This window comes from Numenius arquata, chromosome 11 (genome assembly GCF_964106895.1).
Source record: "Numenius arquata chromosome 11, bNumArq3.hap1.1, whole genome shotgun sequence".
Lineage (NCBI taxonomy): Eukaryota > Metazoa > Chordata > Aves > Charadriiformes > Scolopacidae > Numenius > Numenius arquata.
In genome coordinates this window covers 18,285,810-18,304,787 of record NC_133586.1, presented here as the reverse complement: position 1 = coordinate 18,304,787, position 18,978 = coordinate 18,285,810, and the positions used below count along the sequence as shown (strand labels likewise).

Genomic DNA, 18,978 nt, shown 5'->3' with positions numbered 1-18,978 from the left:
TTTAGAGTTCTGAAGTTGGTTTTGGTTGTTATTGTTCATCTCTTAGATGAATCATCTGAAAATGAAAATTTAAACTAGACGTTTAGAGCACACCTTTGTGAGAAACTAATGATTCTACTTGGCATACAGCATCAAAGGAAGCCTTTTTAATGACATCAAATCCGTGTACAGCCAAAAAGAAAAGGAAATATCTTAAAAATGCAGATGTAGTCACTTCAGAATGATGGAGTTTCTAGTCTGAGTGAAATACTTTTTTTCCCTGCAACTTTTTCTTCTAGAAGTAAATTCAGGTTTTGAGTGGTTTTTCATCGAAGTGCAGCTCTCTTGTAAGGAAGCGGCTTTTGCACCAGCTGTGGTTGCCTGGCTTTCACTTGAACGTACACAGCCCCATTTCTCAATGCGTGCAGCCATACATCCTGCAGTTCCTGCAGAGGCAAAAGCCTTAATAAAATTCCTGCAACCTGGCAAAATGGCCTGGCAAACACTGTGTTTAAAGGGACACTTGCCTTATTGGGTCCCCCCCTGCTTCGTTACCTCTTCCGTGTTCGTTCCATATTCCTTTTTCTAAACTGACTGTTGCTGTCTCCAGGGAACTGACTATTAAAGTGGAACTTGACTTGGCCGAATAGCAAGCGTAAAGGAGAGTGTGTGCCTTGTTATAGAGAACGCGTGATGGGTTGCTAATCGGAGACAACCTTCTAAGTAGTAGTATCAGGAATTATTAATGCTTGATGTGAAAGCTACGTGCGTGTGAGTAGAAGGAATGAAATTGCAGCATTATCTACAGTTAGCTGGTGCTGTAGTCTCACTGACCTAATGTCCCCTTAACGATTCAGGAGCCTATCACCTTGTTAATGAGTTTAGTTGGAATTGTTAATAATTTTGACACTGTGCTGCAAGTGATTAGCTTTCCTAGGTGGGTTTTTTTTAATCTAGTAACTGTAGGTGTCATTTGATTTGTGCTAGTAGATAGCCTAATGAGACCATTGAACTGAGATGTAATTTTGCAAATGGATAGCACGAATGTATGTAGCTTCTTAACAAAATCAAATGACTGAGGTTTCATATTGTATAAACTAAGTACCCTTTTACCACTTTTTTAAAAAGATCCTTCCATAATGAATTCTAATGTAATTTAGGTAACAACTCGGTTACTCTCATAATCCTGCATACAGTAGCTGTACGCTTTGTAATAGGGACTAAAATGATTGCCTTCTCAGTGTTGATCATTCAAGACTGTTTGCAGCCTATGAAAAATAACTCAAATAAAGGTTATGCTGTGATACTTCTGGCGGACTTGCCGAAATGGTGCTTAAAATAGACAAGCGGTTGGTAAGTTCTTTGTTTTCATACTGCAAGCAAATAAACAGCACTGTGGAGATGTTCCCGTAAGCCAGTACCTTTAATTAGGGAAAAGAAGGTGGGAGAGCAGTGTTGGAATTAACAAATTCCAGTCTTTGGAAGGCAAGGTCCAACACTTGAGCGTAGGAAATTTCATATAAAAGAGGGGTTCTGTGCATTAATCTGTGGAGCAAATGTCAGAGGTAATTTAGATTTTCACTCTGAAATGCTACATTATTAAAAGACTGACTTTATTGGTTTCTTCGAGAGAATTGGGAAATTGGATAGAAGTACAAATACATTTAAGGTTTTTGGTACGGGTTTCTTTTTGGTGGGAGGAGGAAGAATGCATTTAGTATTGTCCAGATAGCTCCAGCAATAAATATGCTCTGAATTGTGTTCTCCTGCAAATTTCTCTTTCTGTTTTCCTCTCCATTAATACTACAAAACGAAAGATCAACATAGAGACACCAGGAGGGAGAAAATGGTGTAGATTTGTTTTTCCTTATGTAAGAGAAAAACAAGTTGCAAAGACTGAGAAACCTTAGTGTGATTCAGGGTATAAGGGCTCTTTCCCTGCCTCAGAGTGCTCGTCCGTCTTGACCCACCAGCTCACTTCTTTTTTTTTTATTATTATTATTTTTTATTTGACAGACAATATGTATTGGTTTGTTCTAGCAGCAGTGGCGTGATATAGATGGTATTATAGTAGAACTGTGTTCATGCCTCTGCTGCCCCCCTCACACCTATGTTGCTTCTAAGCTTGTGTTTTGTGTAGTTTTGTCAAGAGCAATGTTTTGTAGCTGTGTAATTACAAAGCTGTGAGCTTTGCTTTTAAAAGTTAAAAAAGGAAACTAACAAAATTCAGGCAACTAACAGTACTATTACATCGTTTTGTGGCAACTTTTATCTAAGCAGCGCAAAACGCTGAAGATATGTTTGGCTGGAGGTTTGCTCACTAGCTCTTTTAGTCATAAGACCAAGACCCAAGATTTGGCAGTAAGTACCAGTCACCTAAGATAGCTGTAGATAAAGGTGGAGAGAAAGAATGATTATCCTGATTACGTAGATAGAGAAAATGAGACACCAGCTAGCATCCCCATTCACCCAGCAAATCAGCACTAGAATGAGGATTATAGTATCTATTTCTTGACACGCAGTTCAGGACTTTGATTAAAACTCTATTAACTCTAGTTCATTAAAAAGAATCATATGATTGCAGTGTCAATGTGTTTTATTTTCTTGTGAAAAACTCTTTTTCTGAGTTGCTTTATTTAACAAAAATTACTTTTAGCCTAGTCTTCAAATTAATCATACTCCAAACTGTGTTCATCACAGACAGTATAACTACTGTTAATTTTCAGCAAGAGAAGAAATGATTAAATGTGTCTACAAGTACCTGAAAGGAGGTTGTAGAGAGGTGGGGTTGGTCTCTTCTCCCAAGTAACAGGCAATAGGACAAGAAGAAATGGCCTCAAGTTGTGCCAGGGGAGGTTTAGGAGGACATTAGGGAAAAAATTTTCACTGAATAGGTTATCAAACTTTGGAACAGGCTGCCCAGGGAAGTGGTGGAATCGCCATCCCTGGAGGTATTTAAAAGACGGGTAGTTGTGGTGCTGAGGGACATGATTTAGTGATAACTTGGCAGTGCTGGGTTAATGGTTGGACTTGATGATCTTAAAGGTCTCTTCCAACCAAAATGATTCTATGTTTATTTATAAGCACCCAAGCCACCAAAAAAGTGACAAGTCAAAATATTACGGGACAAAACCAGTGTTTTATGAAATATGGAAGTCTCTTCTGGCCATATTGAAAAAATCAAAGTAGTCTTTAAATGCTTTGGTTTTGAAATGCATAGGACATTGCAAAGCAACACTTTTCCCTTCGTTCTTTCCCTGTTCTTATTCTTTGCCACTGAGTTTGGTTACTGTGTCTTGTTACTGTGCCTGTGTGTTGCGTCTAGTGAGTGAATCTTCTCCATTATAAAAAGATAGAATTTGTATTCAGAATTGGTGCTTCATTTTTTTTCTTTATTTTTATCTTCTCCTCAAAAGAGTTAGCATCATTATCCTCTATCTTGCTACAGTATTCATCTCTTGGTGTATATTTCAGCCATCTCCATTATTTGTGTTTGATTTAAATTCGTGAAAGTAGTAACAAAGCTGGAGCTTTTGGAACTCCCTAGACTTCACAAACTGGGAAGATGTCAGTTGTGTGCCCTGGCAAGTAAAAAGAGATTGATCCTTCAAAGAACTACTTTTCTGTGCTGCTGGACCACTGAACACATCTGGGTGTGACAGTCCTGATTATTTTGAGCCTGGGCTTTTAGTTCAGTGTTTTGATTTTATAGTTTGGTCTGTGGTATGGTTTCATAATGTGACCAGAGTCCCAAGCTACAATTGTCTCTACCTGTCTGTCATTCCTTCAACAAGGGAAATCAAATAATCTAGTTTTCAGCTGCAAACTAAATTTGTTGGCCTTTTTTCCTCAAAAGTATTTATGCCTTTAAATACTTAAAGGGTGGGTGTCAGGAGGATGGGGCCAGTCTTTTTTCAGTGGTGCCCAGTGACAGGACAAGAGGTAATGGGCACACATTGAGGGTGTCAGAGCACTGGAATAGGCTGCCCAGAGAGGTGGCGGAGTCTCCGTCTCTGGAGACATTCAGAACCCGCCTGGACATGTTCCTGTGCAACCTGCTCTAGGTGGCCCTGCTTTGGCGGCAGGGGGATTGGACTAGATGATCTCCAGAGGTTCCTTCCAACCCCATATCATTCTGTGATTCAGTTGCTTGGTGATAACACATGTTGAAATACCAAGTTGCATTGCTGGGTCTAAAAATAATGAGAATATTTCTGGATGGATAAAGCCAAGACAGTGGAGAGATATAAGGCTGTTACACAGAAGGAAAATAAAAATCACTTGGTGTTGCACACGTGACTGAGAGGGAACAAACATCTCTCTGAGTTCCTCTGAAAACCTTAAATCATTTTTTAGCTTGTTTATGCTCCTAAACACTAGCAGAAGTCTTTCTGTTTATGTTGGGATTTCTTTTTGGTTTAATTTTTTTTTAATAAGAATTAAGAATATTATGATGGTCTATTAAGGTTCTATTCAGCAATTTTCTATTTGAATATAACATCAAAAATGTACACAGAGACCTCACCACAACATAGAAATAGTTTTGCCTATTGGAGAATCCAAACCATTTTCCACATAGCCTTCTTTCAGGAGGCGTTCAAGTGTCTTTGTGGAAGCCAGTGCTTCATGTAATAGCAAAGCGTTAGTTCTTTAAATAAATAAATAAATTTTAAAAAGTAAAACCTTTTGGCTTAAAGTAAAACAACAGGAATGTGAGTGATCCTGGCATGAGAATATGGCTCTTACTGCACTGTTCCCTTCTATGTGTCAAAATCAGTAAGAGAGGTTGAAAGAATTTAGATTTATTCCTAAAAGTCAGTCTTGCAAGCCCCCAAAGTGCTCAGGTTGTTCTGTGCTATTTGTCGTGCATCTCTTGGATGCGGAATGTTTTCAGCATTTCGGAGCGCTGCACAGTGTCAGTGACCTGCTCACAGGATCCAGCTGTGCCCGGGCCCAGAGATCTAGTCTTGGCATTGCAGCATTTCTGCCTTGTGTATGTTTGAGGTGTTGCTCATACTTTACTTTTAATTAATACTTTGGTGGCCGGGTTCGTTTCTACTCCACCCATCACACCCACAGACTTCAAAGGATTTATACCAGCATATCCTCAGTATTTATTTTATTTTATTACTAGTGTGATTTCCTAAGGAAACAAGGCTTGGAGAGGTTGTTTGTGTTTGTCTGGTTTTCTGCCCACCATCCCAGTCCTCCTCATTTCCAAAACCATTTCAGCCAAGCTCAAAAACATCTGCAGTCCCAAAGATGTGTTCCTACACGTTTTGTGAAAATTGAAAAACATACCCAGAAAGATGCCCAACTAACACCACACTGAGGGACGCTGCGCAGCCCCAGCTCTGCTACAGGCAGGAGAGTCTGTAAAGGAAGACACAAGGAAGGTCCCATGTGTTGGTAAGGCTTCTGCTGGAATTCCAGCCTTACTGGAGCCCAGAAAATCCAACTGTGAGACAAAAATCTCTAGGATACCAGGCTTTGTTGGTTCTTCTCGGGAGCTACTTGTTATTGTCTGTATCATTGCGATCTCCAGTGGGCCTGCTTGTGGCCAGAAAGCTGTTATGGTGGGGATTGTATCTAGAATAAACAAACCTTTCACACAAGGAGTGGGCAGGTAAATTCCATCAGCTCTTGATCAAAACACTTACTGTGTATTCTAAAAATGCCCCAACCATCTACCAACCAGCCATCATCCTTAGAAGTACATGGGGTTTAAGTATTTTAATATATATGAGTGAACAAATGGTCACTTAACGCAGTACATCGATGGAATGGGCAGAGCTGTGCTGCCACTGGCTTTCAGTTTGGTAGAATTGCAGCATTTGTAAGCTGCAGGTGTTCGGAGACAAGTAATTTGCAGCCAGCTCAAATTACTTAGGGTACATGACAGAGCAAATTATTTAGGTAATGAAGCTGAAAATGCAGGAAGATTAGAATATTATATAGTAAAATCATTCCTTGTTAATTCAGTTTGTGATCAGATATTATGTTGCTTTAAATACCACATTACATGCAGTACCCTTGTTTGAGACAATGAATATGTATGAATATGTCAGTGAATATGTATGCCTCCTAATTTAATCAATATACTTACAAACAGCACTAGCAGTGATGTCTGGCACAAACTGCATCCCTTTAGAAGCAGGTTAGCCCAATTTGTATACATATCATATTTATTTCAAAGCCTTTCTGAATTAGCTGCAAAACTGTACATACCCTGTGAAGTGGAGGACAGGACAAGCCACATTCAGGGAAAGGAATTGAAACCTTTCGTGCAGCCAAAGAAGGGATAACTTCTTCAGCAGTACCCTGCGACCCAGGAGACCCCAGCTGCAGTCCTGGCTGTTGTTCCTATCCCACATCTGGCCTCGAGGAACATCCTTGGCTCAGCTGCAGTTTGGGTTAGGGTGCTCTCCCCAGAAATCCAGTGGATCGGAGAAGGATGCTCAGTGCCTGTAGAGGTTTTAAGAAATAGAGTCTGGTCTGGCAGACTAACCAGTATCTGCTTAAGTCCATCTTTACTGAATTAAAAAAAAAAAAAGAGAACGTGTATACCTGGAATTTCTTGATATTGCTGCCTTAAGAGCTGAAGGGTGCGTGCTGTGATGGGGAACTCCATAGAAATGCTCTTATCTCAATGATGCCAGCGTACACAGGTGATTGGACCATGTGTACCATGGGAGGGAAAAGGAGCACTTCCTACACAGGGTTTCCTTTCCAGAAAACGCTAATTTTTAAATTCAGAAATAGTAAGAGGCAATAGGATTCACCTGACTTTCACTTTCTAAAAGTTAGGCTTGTGATTAAGGCATCGTTAAATTCCTTCTCTGGCGAGTGGAGAGGAGGCATCTCCACTCGGGGTTCATCTCGCTTGTCTTGAATGAGATAAATCATCACACCCCTTCTCCCTTTTTCCTTCTTGCTTTCTCTTTCTCCCTCCCTTTCTTTTTCTTTCTCTTTCTCCCTCTCTTCCTCATCACTCTAGAAGCAGCCAAGACAATTAACTTCAGCTAATTACCCAGTTTTTGAGATAGCTCAGCTGGGTGACTCTCACCTAAAAGGCAGGAATGGGGACCAATTTTTGCTTCGGTTGAAGAGCCCTTCCCAGGATACCAAATCTGAGATTTCATACCTGTTGCGAATTGGCAAAAATAATGTGATGTGTATGAATGTACAATTTTAAAATAACAGTGTGAAAGCAGGAGGAGGAATGGGGAAAGACCTTTTCTATCCCAAGATAATTAATTCATTAGGAACAAAAATTTCATTCAGTAACAGTAACAGGGAGGAAAAACTTCTGTCTTTGGAAAATAATTTTTTGTTTTGAAAAATGTTTTCTTTGGGGTGGATTGGTGATACGTTTCCCTGTGCTGAGATTCATTGTGTTTCTACTCTAAGTGGCAGAACTGGAGAGACACAGGCTTTTTCCCCTGTAGTACTAGGGCTCAAGTTCCTGTTCTGTCTTGATTTTGACCAAGTCAAAGAGTCTACACTCAATTTTTCTGCTGTAGAATGGAGATCATATGATGTTACAGCAGCAGGAAGATAAGCAGACACTGCAGTGATAGGAATAGCTACGTGTTAAAGTCACATACGCTGAGAGATCCCAGTGGATGTCAGATGCCCTTTCCTATGGAGGCGAGTTTGCCTTGTGTTTGACGTCAGTTCCTGCGATGGCATCTCTGGCCCTTCATGGTCACACAATGCTGTCTCCAGAGCTGTTTCTGTAGCAACTCATTAGATGCTTGTGGTGGGTCTCTGGGCTTGAGCTTGCATTTGTGGTTTGTTTGGGCTTTTATTCCTATTCATTGCTGCCTTTGGCACAGGACATCCTTGGTAGTATTCTGGAGCACTGTTATTTCAGGGTGTGAAAGATTCTTAGGCCTTTAATCTGGGAATACAAACTACATCTGTCACCTGGGTATCTGTAGCGGTTTCCAAGCAACCACAAGAGTTTATTTTTTTCTGCAATTCATATTTAAGAAATGATTTGCTCATGCATGAACCAGAATCAGCCTGAGCACCACCCCAGGAGACGGAAATTGTAAACTGTAATTTAGGCTAATTCTAGTCTAAAGCATGAATTAGAGTATTTTATATAATCTTGGAAAATATACCATATAAATATATGTAAGCACAGAACAGGTACAATTAATGTGAGCACAGTAGGAAGCTTTAAGTAACTCTGGGAATGTGAGAAACCAAGTTGGAACATATTCTTGACATGTAAAAATATTTCCCACCTGCCTTGTTTGCATAAGAACAAGGTTTTAGCAAGTACATATTTGCATGTCAAAGTTAAAAGTGGGGAAAATATTTTCACCCTCGTAAGAAAAATGCATAATCTTGGCACAGGCAATTTGCATTTAGTAAATTTAAAGTGTCTTAAGTCCTTTCGTGCTATATGGAAAGTGTATGAACTTGTGACAAGGGTTCCATTTCAATGAGTTGATTTGCAAAGGCAACCACGTGGAGCAGTAATTGATCTGATGTCTTTCCGTGCATTAATTTGTAATACAATTGGTTGTGGCAGTCCCAAGCAATTTGTGCTTCCGAGTTTCATCCCACCGTCCTGTTCTCGAAGTGAAACAATAAGTTGACGTTTTAAGTGCTGTGTACTTAAGTACCTTAAAGATGTAGTAAATTCGAGGAAATCTGGAGTTCTAAAATTATACCTGATTTGGTGCTGCTGCTCATATGCACAATGGTCAGAAAATGCTGGCACAGCTGGAGCCTGTGAATCTGTGGAGATTCTCTTCTAACAGTTAAGCACCCTGGAAAATGCATTTGGGACTAATTATGGCACCTTTTAGACTATTAGTAACCAAGCTTTAGGCCATCGCTTTGAAGGCATGTTACATTCCTTCAGAAACACTCTGCAAATGTCCTGTTGCTTAAGAAATAGGGATTGCGTAGACAGGCTTCATGGGTGATTTAACTAATGTGCTGGAGATCGTAGATAAACAAGATCCAATTATATCATACCTATTCAAAATAAGGCAGTAATTATGTATATAAAAGTGAAATGTAAAAAATACCTTGCCATGTAGCTGTTGAGATAAACCTTGTCGCTACCCTGTCGAAGGAGTTGGAGAAGGCTGCGGGTTCACTGTGGCAGTGTAGAAGAATAATCAGATATTGAAAAGGCACAACCGGGAATTGGTAGATCTATTCCAGAATTTGCCACAGGATTGCTCTCTGAATTTGAACTGCACGTTATACAAATTCTGAGTTTCTGCCAGTGTCAGTCTGTTGTTCAGTTTGTTGCTGTGAAGTGGGGTTATGCTACCCTTTCTGCTCCAAGCTTTGTTCGTAAACGTATGATGCTTTAGTAATAATTCATGTAACACATTAATAAAATAGCGTACACTTTATTTCTTCCTTTTATTAGTTCACTTCCTGCTCGGTTGTGTTTAATGTGTTAGCTGAGAGCAAAGTGAAATAAAAGCAGTTTTTGTAGGACTGCAGGGAAGGAGTATTTCCTTCCTTACATGTCCTGAACAGGCCTTTTAATTTCAGCCTCTTGTTTTGTTGCTGCAGGGAAGGTGGGGGATTAAAGATCAAGAATGCAAAGATCCTTACGATGGAAGCAGATGCAAGTGGTGTCCTGCTGTATGAAAATATTTTGAAAGCTGCTGATAGGGAACTGTCAGGAGAAGAGCGATGTAGTGCCGTAGCTGCTGGGCACAGCTTTTCTCAGCAGAGCCTTTGAGCTGCTGTTGGGTGCCTGGGAGCCATGGGCACTATTCGGGCGCTGCTCAGCTGCTCTGAGCATTGCATTTGGTGTCGTCTGGAGAATATTTTGAAGGAGTATTTCAGCACAGTCAGTGCTGTGCTAAAAGTCTTCTGGTCTCTTAGTTCATAGTTGTCTTACAGTTTTGGCCTGATCGTGAGCTGTGATGCTGGGCTGCAGTGAAACGGAGCACACAGTAGCATCGGGAGATGATTCTTGTTTAATAATAATCCGTCAGTCAGGGATTTAATGGCAGGCAAAATGTAATGTTTCAAAGAGTGGACAGTAAATACTTGAAAACAGTATTAAGAATACAACTCAAGTTAAGCCAATACATTGTAAGACAGTATTAGATGTGATTTTATGTGTTGTCACTGTCTCGATAGCCATAAACTGGATGAAATAAAAAGTCTTAAGCAACCAGGCATCTTGTGAATGGATTTCAGTTCCTCACAGGACATTAACAGCCCTTCTGATTGTTGACGTATCGCAGTTAAAAGACACGGCAAGAGGTGCACTTGTGCTCGTGTTCAGGGAAACCTAACAGCATTGCGGCAGAGAAAGGGCTTTCTTGGGATTTTTTGGTTACCTACCTAATGTGTACAGTCTGTTTCTCTGAGCACGTGCAAGCATATGTAAAATGTGGATGGCTGGTCTGATACTGTAAAGCACTGCCTTGGCACGGTCCTATCCAGAAAGACTCGCTAGTGAAATAGCTGCGGCCATGCACTCCAAACACAGCCGGAGAGATATTCCTGAGCATGCAGGAGTCCCTGCTTAAATCCATGTATCCAGGTGGGAAGTTGCTGTGATTTAGAGATACATGCAGAGTGTTTTGTCGCACAGTAAACTGAATTCGGTAGGTACGTTTTATATATATGAAGTTCAATTTAAAAAATCAGGGCTTTCGTATCTCACATATCTCAGGCTATCACGTATCTCTATGGCATTTTCCAGACTGTGCCGACTCCTTTGCGTTTAGTGAGTTGACCAGAATACTGCTGTACTCTCCTCCCTCGTTTGTTCTGTGGTAGCTAATGCACGTATATGAACTGATAATTCATTTTCGATTCAGATATGTGAATTTTGGATTGGTTGGGTAAAATGCAGTTGCTCTTCACCTTGTTACTTCTCTTTCGGATTGGCCAGTCGTGCACTGGACAACAGGATGGTGATCCCTCTGGAAAAGGTGGTGCATTCATTTTCAGGCAGGACAAACTTCAAAATTACCTTTTATGATCTCACAGGAATAAGACTGGAAGAAACCTTTCTAGTGTCGTCTTAGCTGTTCGGCCAAAATGTGAACTTTCCTATTCTTTTTGGCTTTGAAATGCTGATTCTAGCCTTCTTGTGGGTTCTTAAACACCTTCTCAAATGACCCATTTTAATAACCCAAAAGCTATTATATAACGAGCAGCCATAATTTAGTCCAAAGCTCTAGGGGACCCTTGCAGTTCAGCAATGAATAGTTAATGCAGTATAATGTTTAGCAGGTTATTAGTTTTCACTGCACAAATGCTGATCAGGGAATGCTTTTATAAGGTGTTTAAAAGAAAATGTAATTAACTGGTTGCGTGCTTCTGTTGCAGCTCAAATTGAAATTATTCCATGCAAGATCTGTGGAGACAAATCATCAGGAATCCATTATGGTGTCATTACATGTGAAGGCTGCAAGGTAAGCTTCTGAAATATTAAGTTTTAAAACAGTGTTTAGCCTTTTGATAGTGATTATTTCCCTTCCTTTTTTAAAGAGCAAACGTTGTGCTAAAATTGGATTGGTGGATTGCATTTCAAAGAGTATGAGATCAGTTGGTTTTTCTGAAGTACTGGTTTTACCGGGGTTTTAAACAGGGTATTTTTGAGACACACACACAGATTTCAGGACAAGCTTCAAAAATCACGCGGTTGTGCTGTAAACTGTGGGGCCGTGAATAAGCAGAAGAGGAACAGAAAGATGATCTGCTTCTAGCAAACCGCAGATTCTGTTCTGTGGATTCACTTGAGAGACAGTTCGTGGTTTTCTTGAATCTCTCTCTCCATTTTTGCTTTGTAAATTGCGAAGGAGCTGTGTTGAAATATGTGAGATCCCTCCAACTTCTCATTTTTCTTTTGTAATCTGCTACAGTTACAGATCTATTCTGTTTGCTGTGGAACATGATGTTGCACAAACAGCACACGCTACTGGTGTTACGCACACTTGGGCCTTCCTGGGAGCACTGCCTGTTCCTTGCACTGCACCAAGGTTTAGGCTTTGGATTTTTTCCTGGATTTGTACCTTCAGTAACTCCAGTGAACAAGGATTACACTAGAAGGGTTTATATTTTGTTTAGTTTGTCTCTCACAACCAAGAATTAAATCTGACAATGCTGACACTAGGCGCTGTGAAGCTAAGCACTCCTTTTTATCACTAGTACACAACTGCAGCTCTCGCTGGCGAATGGCACAGTGTGCTCAAGCTTGTTGCTTTCTTCACGTATGTACATGCTGCAGTCCCATCCTGAGAGCTTTTGCATTCTTAACCTACACTTTAGATGTGAAGAATGTGTATTTATGACAGTTTCTAGTCCGTTATCCTGACATGCTTGATACTACCGCCCATCTGCAAAAAGTAACTTCCTTGCTTTGACATTATAGAGATTTCTCTTGTGTTTTTCTAAGGAAGATTTTTGTGTTTTCATTAACACATTCTCTCAGTCTCATGGAAGTATTGGTAAGAAGGAAGAAAAAAAAAATTATCTAGGAATGTTAGAATGATACGGGACAGCACCTTCCACCCCTTGTAACTGCTGTTGTTATGGAAAATGCCAGAAATGCATTGATAATAAAATGGTTACTTTTTTCAGCTTTCTGTGGTTGAGCAGTGTTTATCAAATTTCAGCTGTGTGAAGCCGCAGACATTTGCAGTGAGAATTCCACTGTATGACTGTCTTGTCAAAGGGTATCGAGTTATGTTCAAGGTCCGAGTCCTCTTTAATCCTTAGTTAAAGGATGGTCTGGGACCAGCACACCTGTGAGACTGCCTCCAGATCCATGATGAACATTGTGTCCCCAGACCGAGGTCGGCGTAATGCTAACACTCCTCTAAGCAGAAAACAGGCCTTTCTCAACATGGCTTTTTGCAGAACAGGAACAGGCTGCCAAAGGAAAGGAAGGTTGCCAGCTCTAATACTTTTTGCTTCATCTTCATGCAGGTCTCTGGCCTTGCCTTCTCCTAAGTCCTGCGTGTGAGAAAAGCCCCCACCAAAAGCAGCAGAGCACACCACACTCACAGTCACCTTAGTGTGTAGCTGGAGGCACTTAGCACTGGGGTAAGACAGATACAGCCTTCAAGCATTTCTCCATCAGATTGGCTATGCTTTCCCAGGAATAAAGGCAAACGTGAGTTATTAGGAGAAAATTCCTTTGTGCACCTCCAGCAGTCAGAACAAGATGCTAGCCTGAGAGTGAGGAATGCGTGTGCAGTTCCTTACATTTGAGAACAAATGGGTTTCCTTCAAATTCTGTATAAATTGAGTTCTCTGGGAGCTCTGTGCAGTCCTTGATCTGCTTCTGAGAATCCCACCAGAATGGTCAGCTGGTGGGAAAGGGCAGAAGGCAGGCAAGCAGTACACTCAGCACTGATACCCGTTGGAACCTTAAAAGCAGAGTGTACCTAAGTAAGACAGTGCCCCATTGAATGAAGCTAGGCATTTTCTCCTTCTCTTGGAGTAGCAGAATAAAGTTTTCTAGCCATACAATTTCAGGCAGAATTTTAAAGCCGTTGAATATCAACTTAGTTAACCAAGTTACTTCCTTTCAGGAGGGAGATAGCTCTGAAGCTCACTCTTCCTTATTGCCAGAGCCCGGATGACCTGCAGGTAGTGACAGATAGGGGAGTGCTGGTGGGCACAAGTCACAGAAGGAGTTTAAATGATCACGGCCTAGACAGCATTTAAAATACCCTACTGTAGCAGATGGATTTTGTTTGTGCTATGCTCTTCCACAGTAATGTCAACAAAGTCTCACCCAACAGAACTATTTTGGCTGGTGAAAAAGTTGGCATAGTCTGGCTTCTGCCAAATGAGCCAGGTGTGTATTGGTATGTTTTTTTCCCCAGCTTTTCTGGGGCTATGATCTCTGCAGGTTTGAGCATGCTTCCATCGCCCTTCATGTTATACTAAACCTTCTGTTGTAAAAAGTACTTTGCTATGAAGACCTAGTTCCCAGTCCTGCACTCATTCCTGGAGCCGATGTCCTGCACCAGCAGCCGGTCCTAGAGACATGAGTGGGGTCCTGCACAAGCCCATCCACGTGCATCACCTGCGGGAGCAGGGCCTTCTCCTCGGGAGAGTCCCGCTGTGCTGCTGCCCTCGCAGCCCGGACCTGTCTCCAATGATCTACTGGCAGGAGCAAAGTGGGATGTTTTCAGCTTTTACTGGTTTTTGCTCCAATTTGATGTGAACTTTTATGTTACTCAATAGTAATGTTAACTTAAGAGTTACTGTGTTACTAATAACCACCAGAAATATAACTTATTTAAAACCTGAAATGAAGTTTTATTTGCAAAGACCTACTTTACCATCTTAATCTGTGTCACACATGAAATCACAGACAAGCTCCTGTCAAAATGTCTTTTGCTGATCTTGTCATGACCCTTGCATTTCATATAATTGAAAGTTTTCTGACTAGTTTTTGTTGTTACATTGTGTTTCACATAACTAGAATTGAAGATTTGTAATGAAGCCAATTAGTATTTCTTGAGAAGTTTTCATTTCCTACCTTTCTATGATATTACTAGCTGGTTTTATGAAGTTAGTGGCTGTATTTTGCACAAACGCCAGTGAGTACTCCCAACCCTAACCCATAACCTATTTAGCTGAATTTGAATCTGCCTTTAAAAAATAAAATTTAAGCCCCCCTTCTCCTTTTCCCCCTAGTAAAAAAAAAAAGTTCTTAGCCAGGGTCTGGTTTATGTTCTATCTAGGAAGACTCCTGTGGCTTATTAAAGAGGATTTTTTTTCTGTGCAACCATTGCTGATACCCATTATACAACTTAGAATGAGGGTAAAGGGAAGATGAGATTAATCATTTAAGACTTTTACTCAGAAACATGGATGAAGAACGACACAAAGACTGTACCACAACTCAGAAAGAAAAGTTTATTCTCGTGTGTAAGATTGGAAATACTACTGTTGTAGTGGCACTACTGCAAAAGTAGAGTCTGTACAGAGCAGCTCCACCGTTAGTTGTGGGAAGCCATTAACAACCTTTTGCTCTCTGTTAGGGACTGTGCTGAGAAAGGAGACTGGTTTGTGCACGTCTATATTCTTTTCTCAGAGCTGAAAGCTGAATCCAGTTCAGCATTGTCAGAAAATACCCGAATGCTTCAAAAGGACATAGCAAAGCATTTAGTTTGAAATCAATTTTTTGTTAATGAATTATGTCTTGTAATTTGCAGCTGCAGTTCCTTGCTTTTGCTGTCAATAGTGTGAGTTCATGGCCAGGTGACCCACCCACCGATGCATTAGTGTGATCCCTCTCTGACTGTTTGCAGTTGGTCCCATAAATCCATCCATGCAGGGTATTTCTGGGCGTTTCTCGGCTTTTCAAAGGTTTATAGGTACTGGCTTTTGTCTCCTCTGTCTTTGATGACCTAAGATGGTTTTGTTCATGGTTACTGTAAGGAATGTCCCTGTTTTGTTTCTTCTGGAAAGGTTACCTGGAGTGTTGTCACTTTCCATCTCATACTACTTGTGTTCATTCGTTTCATTCATTCACTTTCTTTACCAGCCAATTTTTCATTGCTCTGTTGAACGTGGAGTGTCATATTGGAGTTGCAAGCATTTACCTCCAATTCATGCTTTTGAAGTTGTTGGTGTTTTATTTTTTTGCCCAGCCAATTTCCAGCAAAACACGTTAGAAAAGAGATGAGCCATGTTCCAGACAGCACTAGTCAGAAGCCTGGTATAACCTGATAAACACAATCTCACTCCTGTCTTTGTTTTCAGTGGCGCTATAACTTTGTTATCAAATACTTTATTAACAAAGTTTATTAAACAGTATTTGCCACAGCAATCTCCTTCCTTTACAGCTAAGATATGCACTCATTATCATAAAAGGGTTAAAAATCCAATTTGAATGTTCACCTGTCTTTCGTATGACAATGTATTTTTCTGATGCAACTTTGAAGAAAATTCGCAATAGTTTGCTTTAGAAAACAGTAAAAGAATCAACCCCCCAAGTAATTGTTAATTGCTCAGAATATTGCAAAACTTAATGATACGTGGAAGTCTTTAAGTATTAGCCATAAATCACAGGATTATGAATAAACCTTTGTTGTCACAGGCTTGCATACAGTCATTCCAAAACGTCTGCCATTAGGATGCAGCAAGGCAGCTGTCAGCTGTTTTCTTGTAATTAAACAGCCAATGAGCAGCTAATTAAGACATATGTGTATACAGAAGTGGAAGTGGGTATGTTAATGAACTGTAGGAATCAATTCATTAAATGAAAATTTGTCAAAAGACCAAACATGAGATCAGCATTTTAGGCTGTGCCGCAGTGGAGAGGAGTCTGTGCTGCGCCAGGGGGGGCACGGGGGGGCACAACTGGCTTTTCCCCACGAAGGAGCAAGCGCAGGCACAGACGTCTGTAACACCGAGCCATCGAGTGGTGGAGGTATCAAAACTATTAATAGACTTTGCAAAAGCTGCTATTTACATTTCAAAGTCCTTTTTTTAACAAGTTGTTATTCAAACTGACTTGCAGATGAAAAGTTCTTGTGCCCTTTTTTCCCAAACTTGATTTCTTGGCAGCATATGAAAACCCATATATTGTGTTGTATATAAATAGGAGTCTGAAATGCAGAGGTGAAGCTGTGGCTTGTAATCTGCTCAGCTTTTCTCTGGCACTGTGTTAATACAGCTACATAAAAAGGGAGACGTGCAAAGCACAGTGACCCCTCACCAAAATCGGGGGGAGACAGGGCTCCCTGGGCTCCAGGAGTGCTCTCTCCCTGAGACCTGGCTCAGGCCGTGCCATCGGTCACAGTGGCGTGACACAGTGACATTCTTCAGTGCAGCAGTAGTTTCATTTGTGTGTTTGATCGAGAAGGGTCCGCTCTGCCGGTGGCCCATTAGGCAACCATCTGAATGTGAAATGATGGCTGTGAACACACATGCAATTAGGAGCATGTGGCCTGGGCTGGTTTGCATAATGCTCGCGTGTATACACGTGTACCACGCATGCATCCACCTCCTCCTTCCTGCTGGAAAAATTATAGCCAGCTCCGTGCCTCTGGCAAAAGCGAGGAAATAGACCAACAGAATATAGTGTCTCTCCTTTTCTTCTAGTAAAGGAGGGGCAAAAAACAACCTAGGAAGAAACTGTATTTACTTACAGAAGGCTCCTGTGATAGGGGCTTCCCCACATGTCTTATAATGGTACAAGAGCCCAAGGACCACCAGAAGGTTAGAAAACTCACAAATAATGGACAAGAGTATAGAAGAACTTTGAGAGTAAAAACCCCTCAGTTTAACTTCATTGTCAGTTCAATCCCAAGTCTCAAGTATCTCTACTTCTGATCTGGACAAGTTTAGATGCTTTTCTGAAGTCTGAGGCAAAGGGGGTTTTTTTGCTTTAGCTACTGCTGATGTTTTCAACGTGCCCACGTAACGTTGTAGGGTTTGTTTTTAAAAGCACTCTACTACATCTCTGGTTTGTAAAGTGCAAGTGCTGTTAAAGGCCCCGGTTTCAGGCAGTTCTGCTCTATTGAAAATTTAGCTTCGAGCTGTAACTTAGCTGATATATTGTACACTAAAATGTATTGAGCAGCTGTGTCTCTAGGGAAAATCTGGAAAAGCAAACAGCCCAGTATTTTCTCCATTATAATACTAAAAATAATCCTCAGCCTGACAAGAATATTATTAATCAAGATAAATACGCTAAACTGGCAATGCAGGCTCAGTATACGTCCCAGCTATAGGAAAATGTACAGATCTTGGAGGTTATTGGGCCAGGTTCGTTTTACATGTTGATGAAGCTGACTTTCAGGATCTTAGTGGTTGCAGATTTCATACAGTTCATGTGTTAAAAGCGTTTGGAGAACTGAAATTTTAAGGGACTGATGACGCAGAGATGCAGACCCTCGATCAGTATGTCACGGGTCAGGTCGATCCCTAATCCCGTCGTTCCAGTGGGTGGCACTGCCCTCGCACGCGTACCTGCCCTGGCATGAGAGGCGCCACCAAGGCGCTGACGGAACTGGAAGTTCAGCTGTCTGTGTACCTCGGAGCTGGTGTCTCCAGAGGGATCAGTCGTGATGGGAGAGATTTCCATGGTATTTCAGCTTTTCTTTAGGGTGAAATGCACTCACTCAGAGGTTGATATGTGCAATACTTTCAGTCTCAGTGACGATCATCTCACTATTGACAAACACTAAAAAACAGTTGAAAGTTCAATCATACAGATACAAAGACCAGAATAAATGGGTGAGAAACAGTGTACAGGAAAACAGGGTTAAAGACAGGCATCTTCAGTTTCCTCATTTTTTTCATACTCCATATTTCCCCATTAAAACTTTAATAAAAGGGGCACAATTGACAGACCAGTGTCATCCTCATAAGATGGAGCGGGGGGCTTTATCTCAGTGTTTGCTCACGTTTCTGGCTGCAGGAAGTTTGCTGGGAAGTCTCTTACTTGTCATGCAGAAATCCTTCCTGTTTATTTCACCAAGTGTCTGGACAGAGTGTGCATGTGCTGAGGGACTCCAGCATGTGGCCTTCAAATAAATAAAATAATTGGTAAAAGTCCAACTTTAATTAAAAGGTGCCCAGCCTTTCTGAGGAAGTATTTTCTTTGCAGCACTGTTAATTAATCCATTATGTGGCAACATAAAACTAAAATACTGTGCTCACTGATCTCAAATGCCTCTTTAGAGTGACTACATCTTCTCAGAATCCTTGTGAAGTAGGTATTACACACACACCAGCTTATGTTTGGACAGTCTGCGGCAAAAAGATGAAATGAACTTCAAAGCAAAGAGCTGGGGCAGTGGTTAACAACACGCACCTTTCTGGTGGAGAGGACTGAGCTGTAACGACTGCGTAACCTTCCAGCCCTGACTTCCTTCGGAGATGGGTCTACCCATTGCAGTTGACTCAGAAAAGAGATAATATGTAAAATCTGTTTCAGCTTCCTCCCTCCTTAAAAACATAAGTCTTGGGCCAAGTTGAACAAAACCTTGATTGTCAGCATCAAACTAATTAAGAAAAAAC

The 18,978-nt window shown here is 41.0% G+C and overlaps 1 protein-coding gene across 4 annotated transcripts in view; it reads left to right on the top strand.

Annotated features, from left to right (window-relative positions):
• The window catches only part of RORA (RAR related orphan receptor A), a 372,795-nt gene that overhangs the window by 341,883 nt on the left and 11,934 nt on the right, over positions 1 to 18,978 (top strand). For all 4 annotated transcript variants that reach the window (XM_074156767.1, XM_074156768.1, XM_074156770.1 and 1 more), the window contains one exon: positions 11,314 to 11,399. In XM_074156767.1, the coding sequence (XP_074012868.1) occupies positions 11,314 to 11,399 (86 nt within the window). The remainder of the gene's footprint in view (positions 1 to 11,313; positions 11,400 to 18,978) is intronic.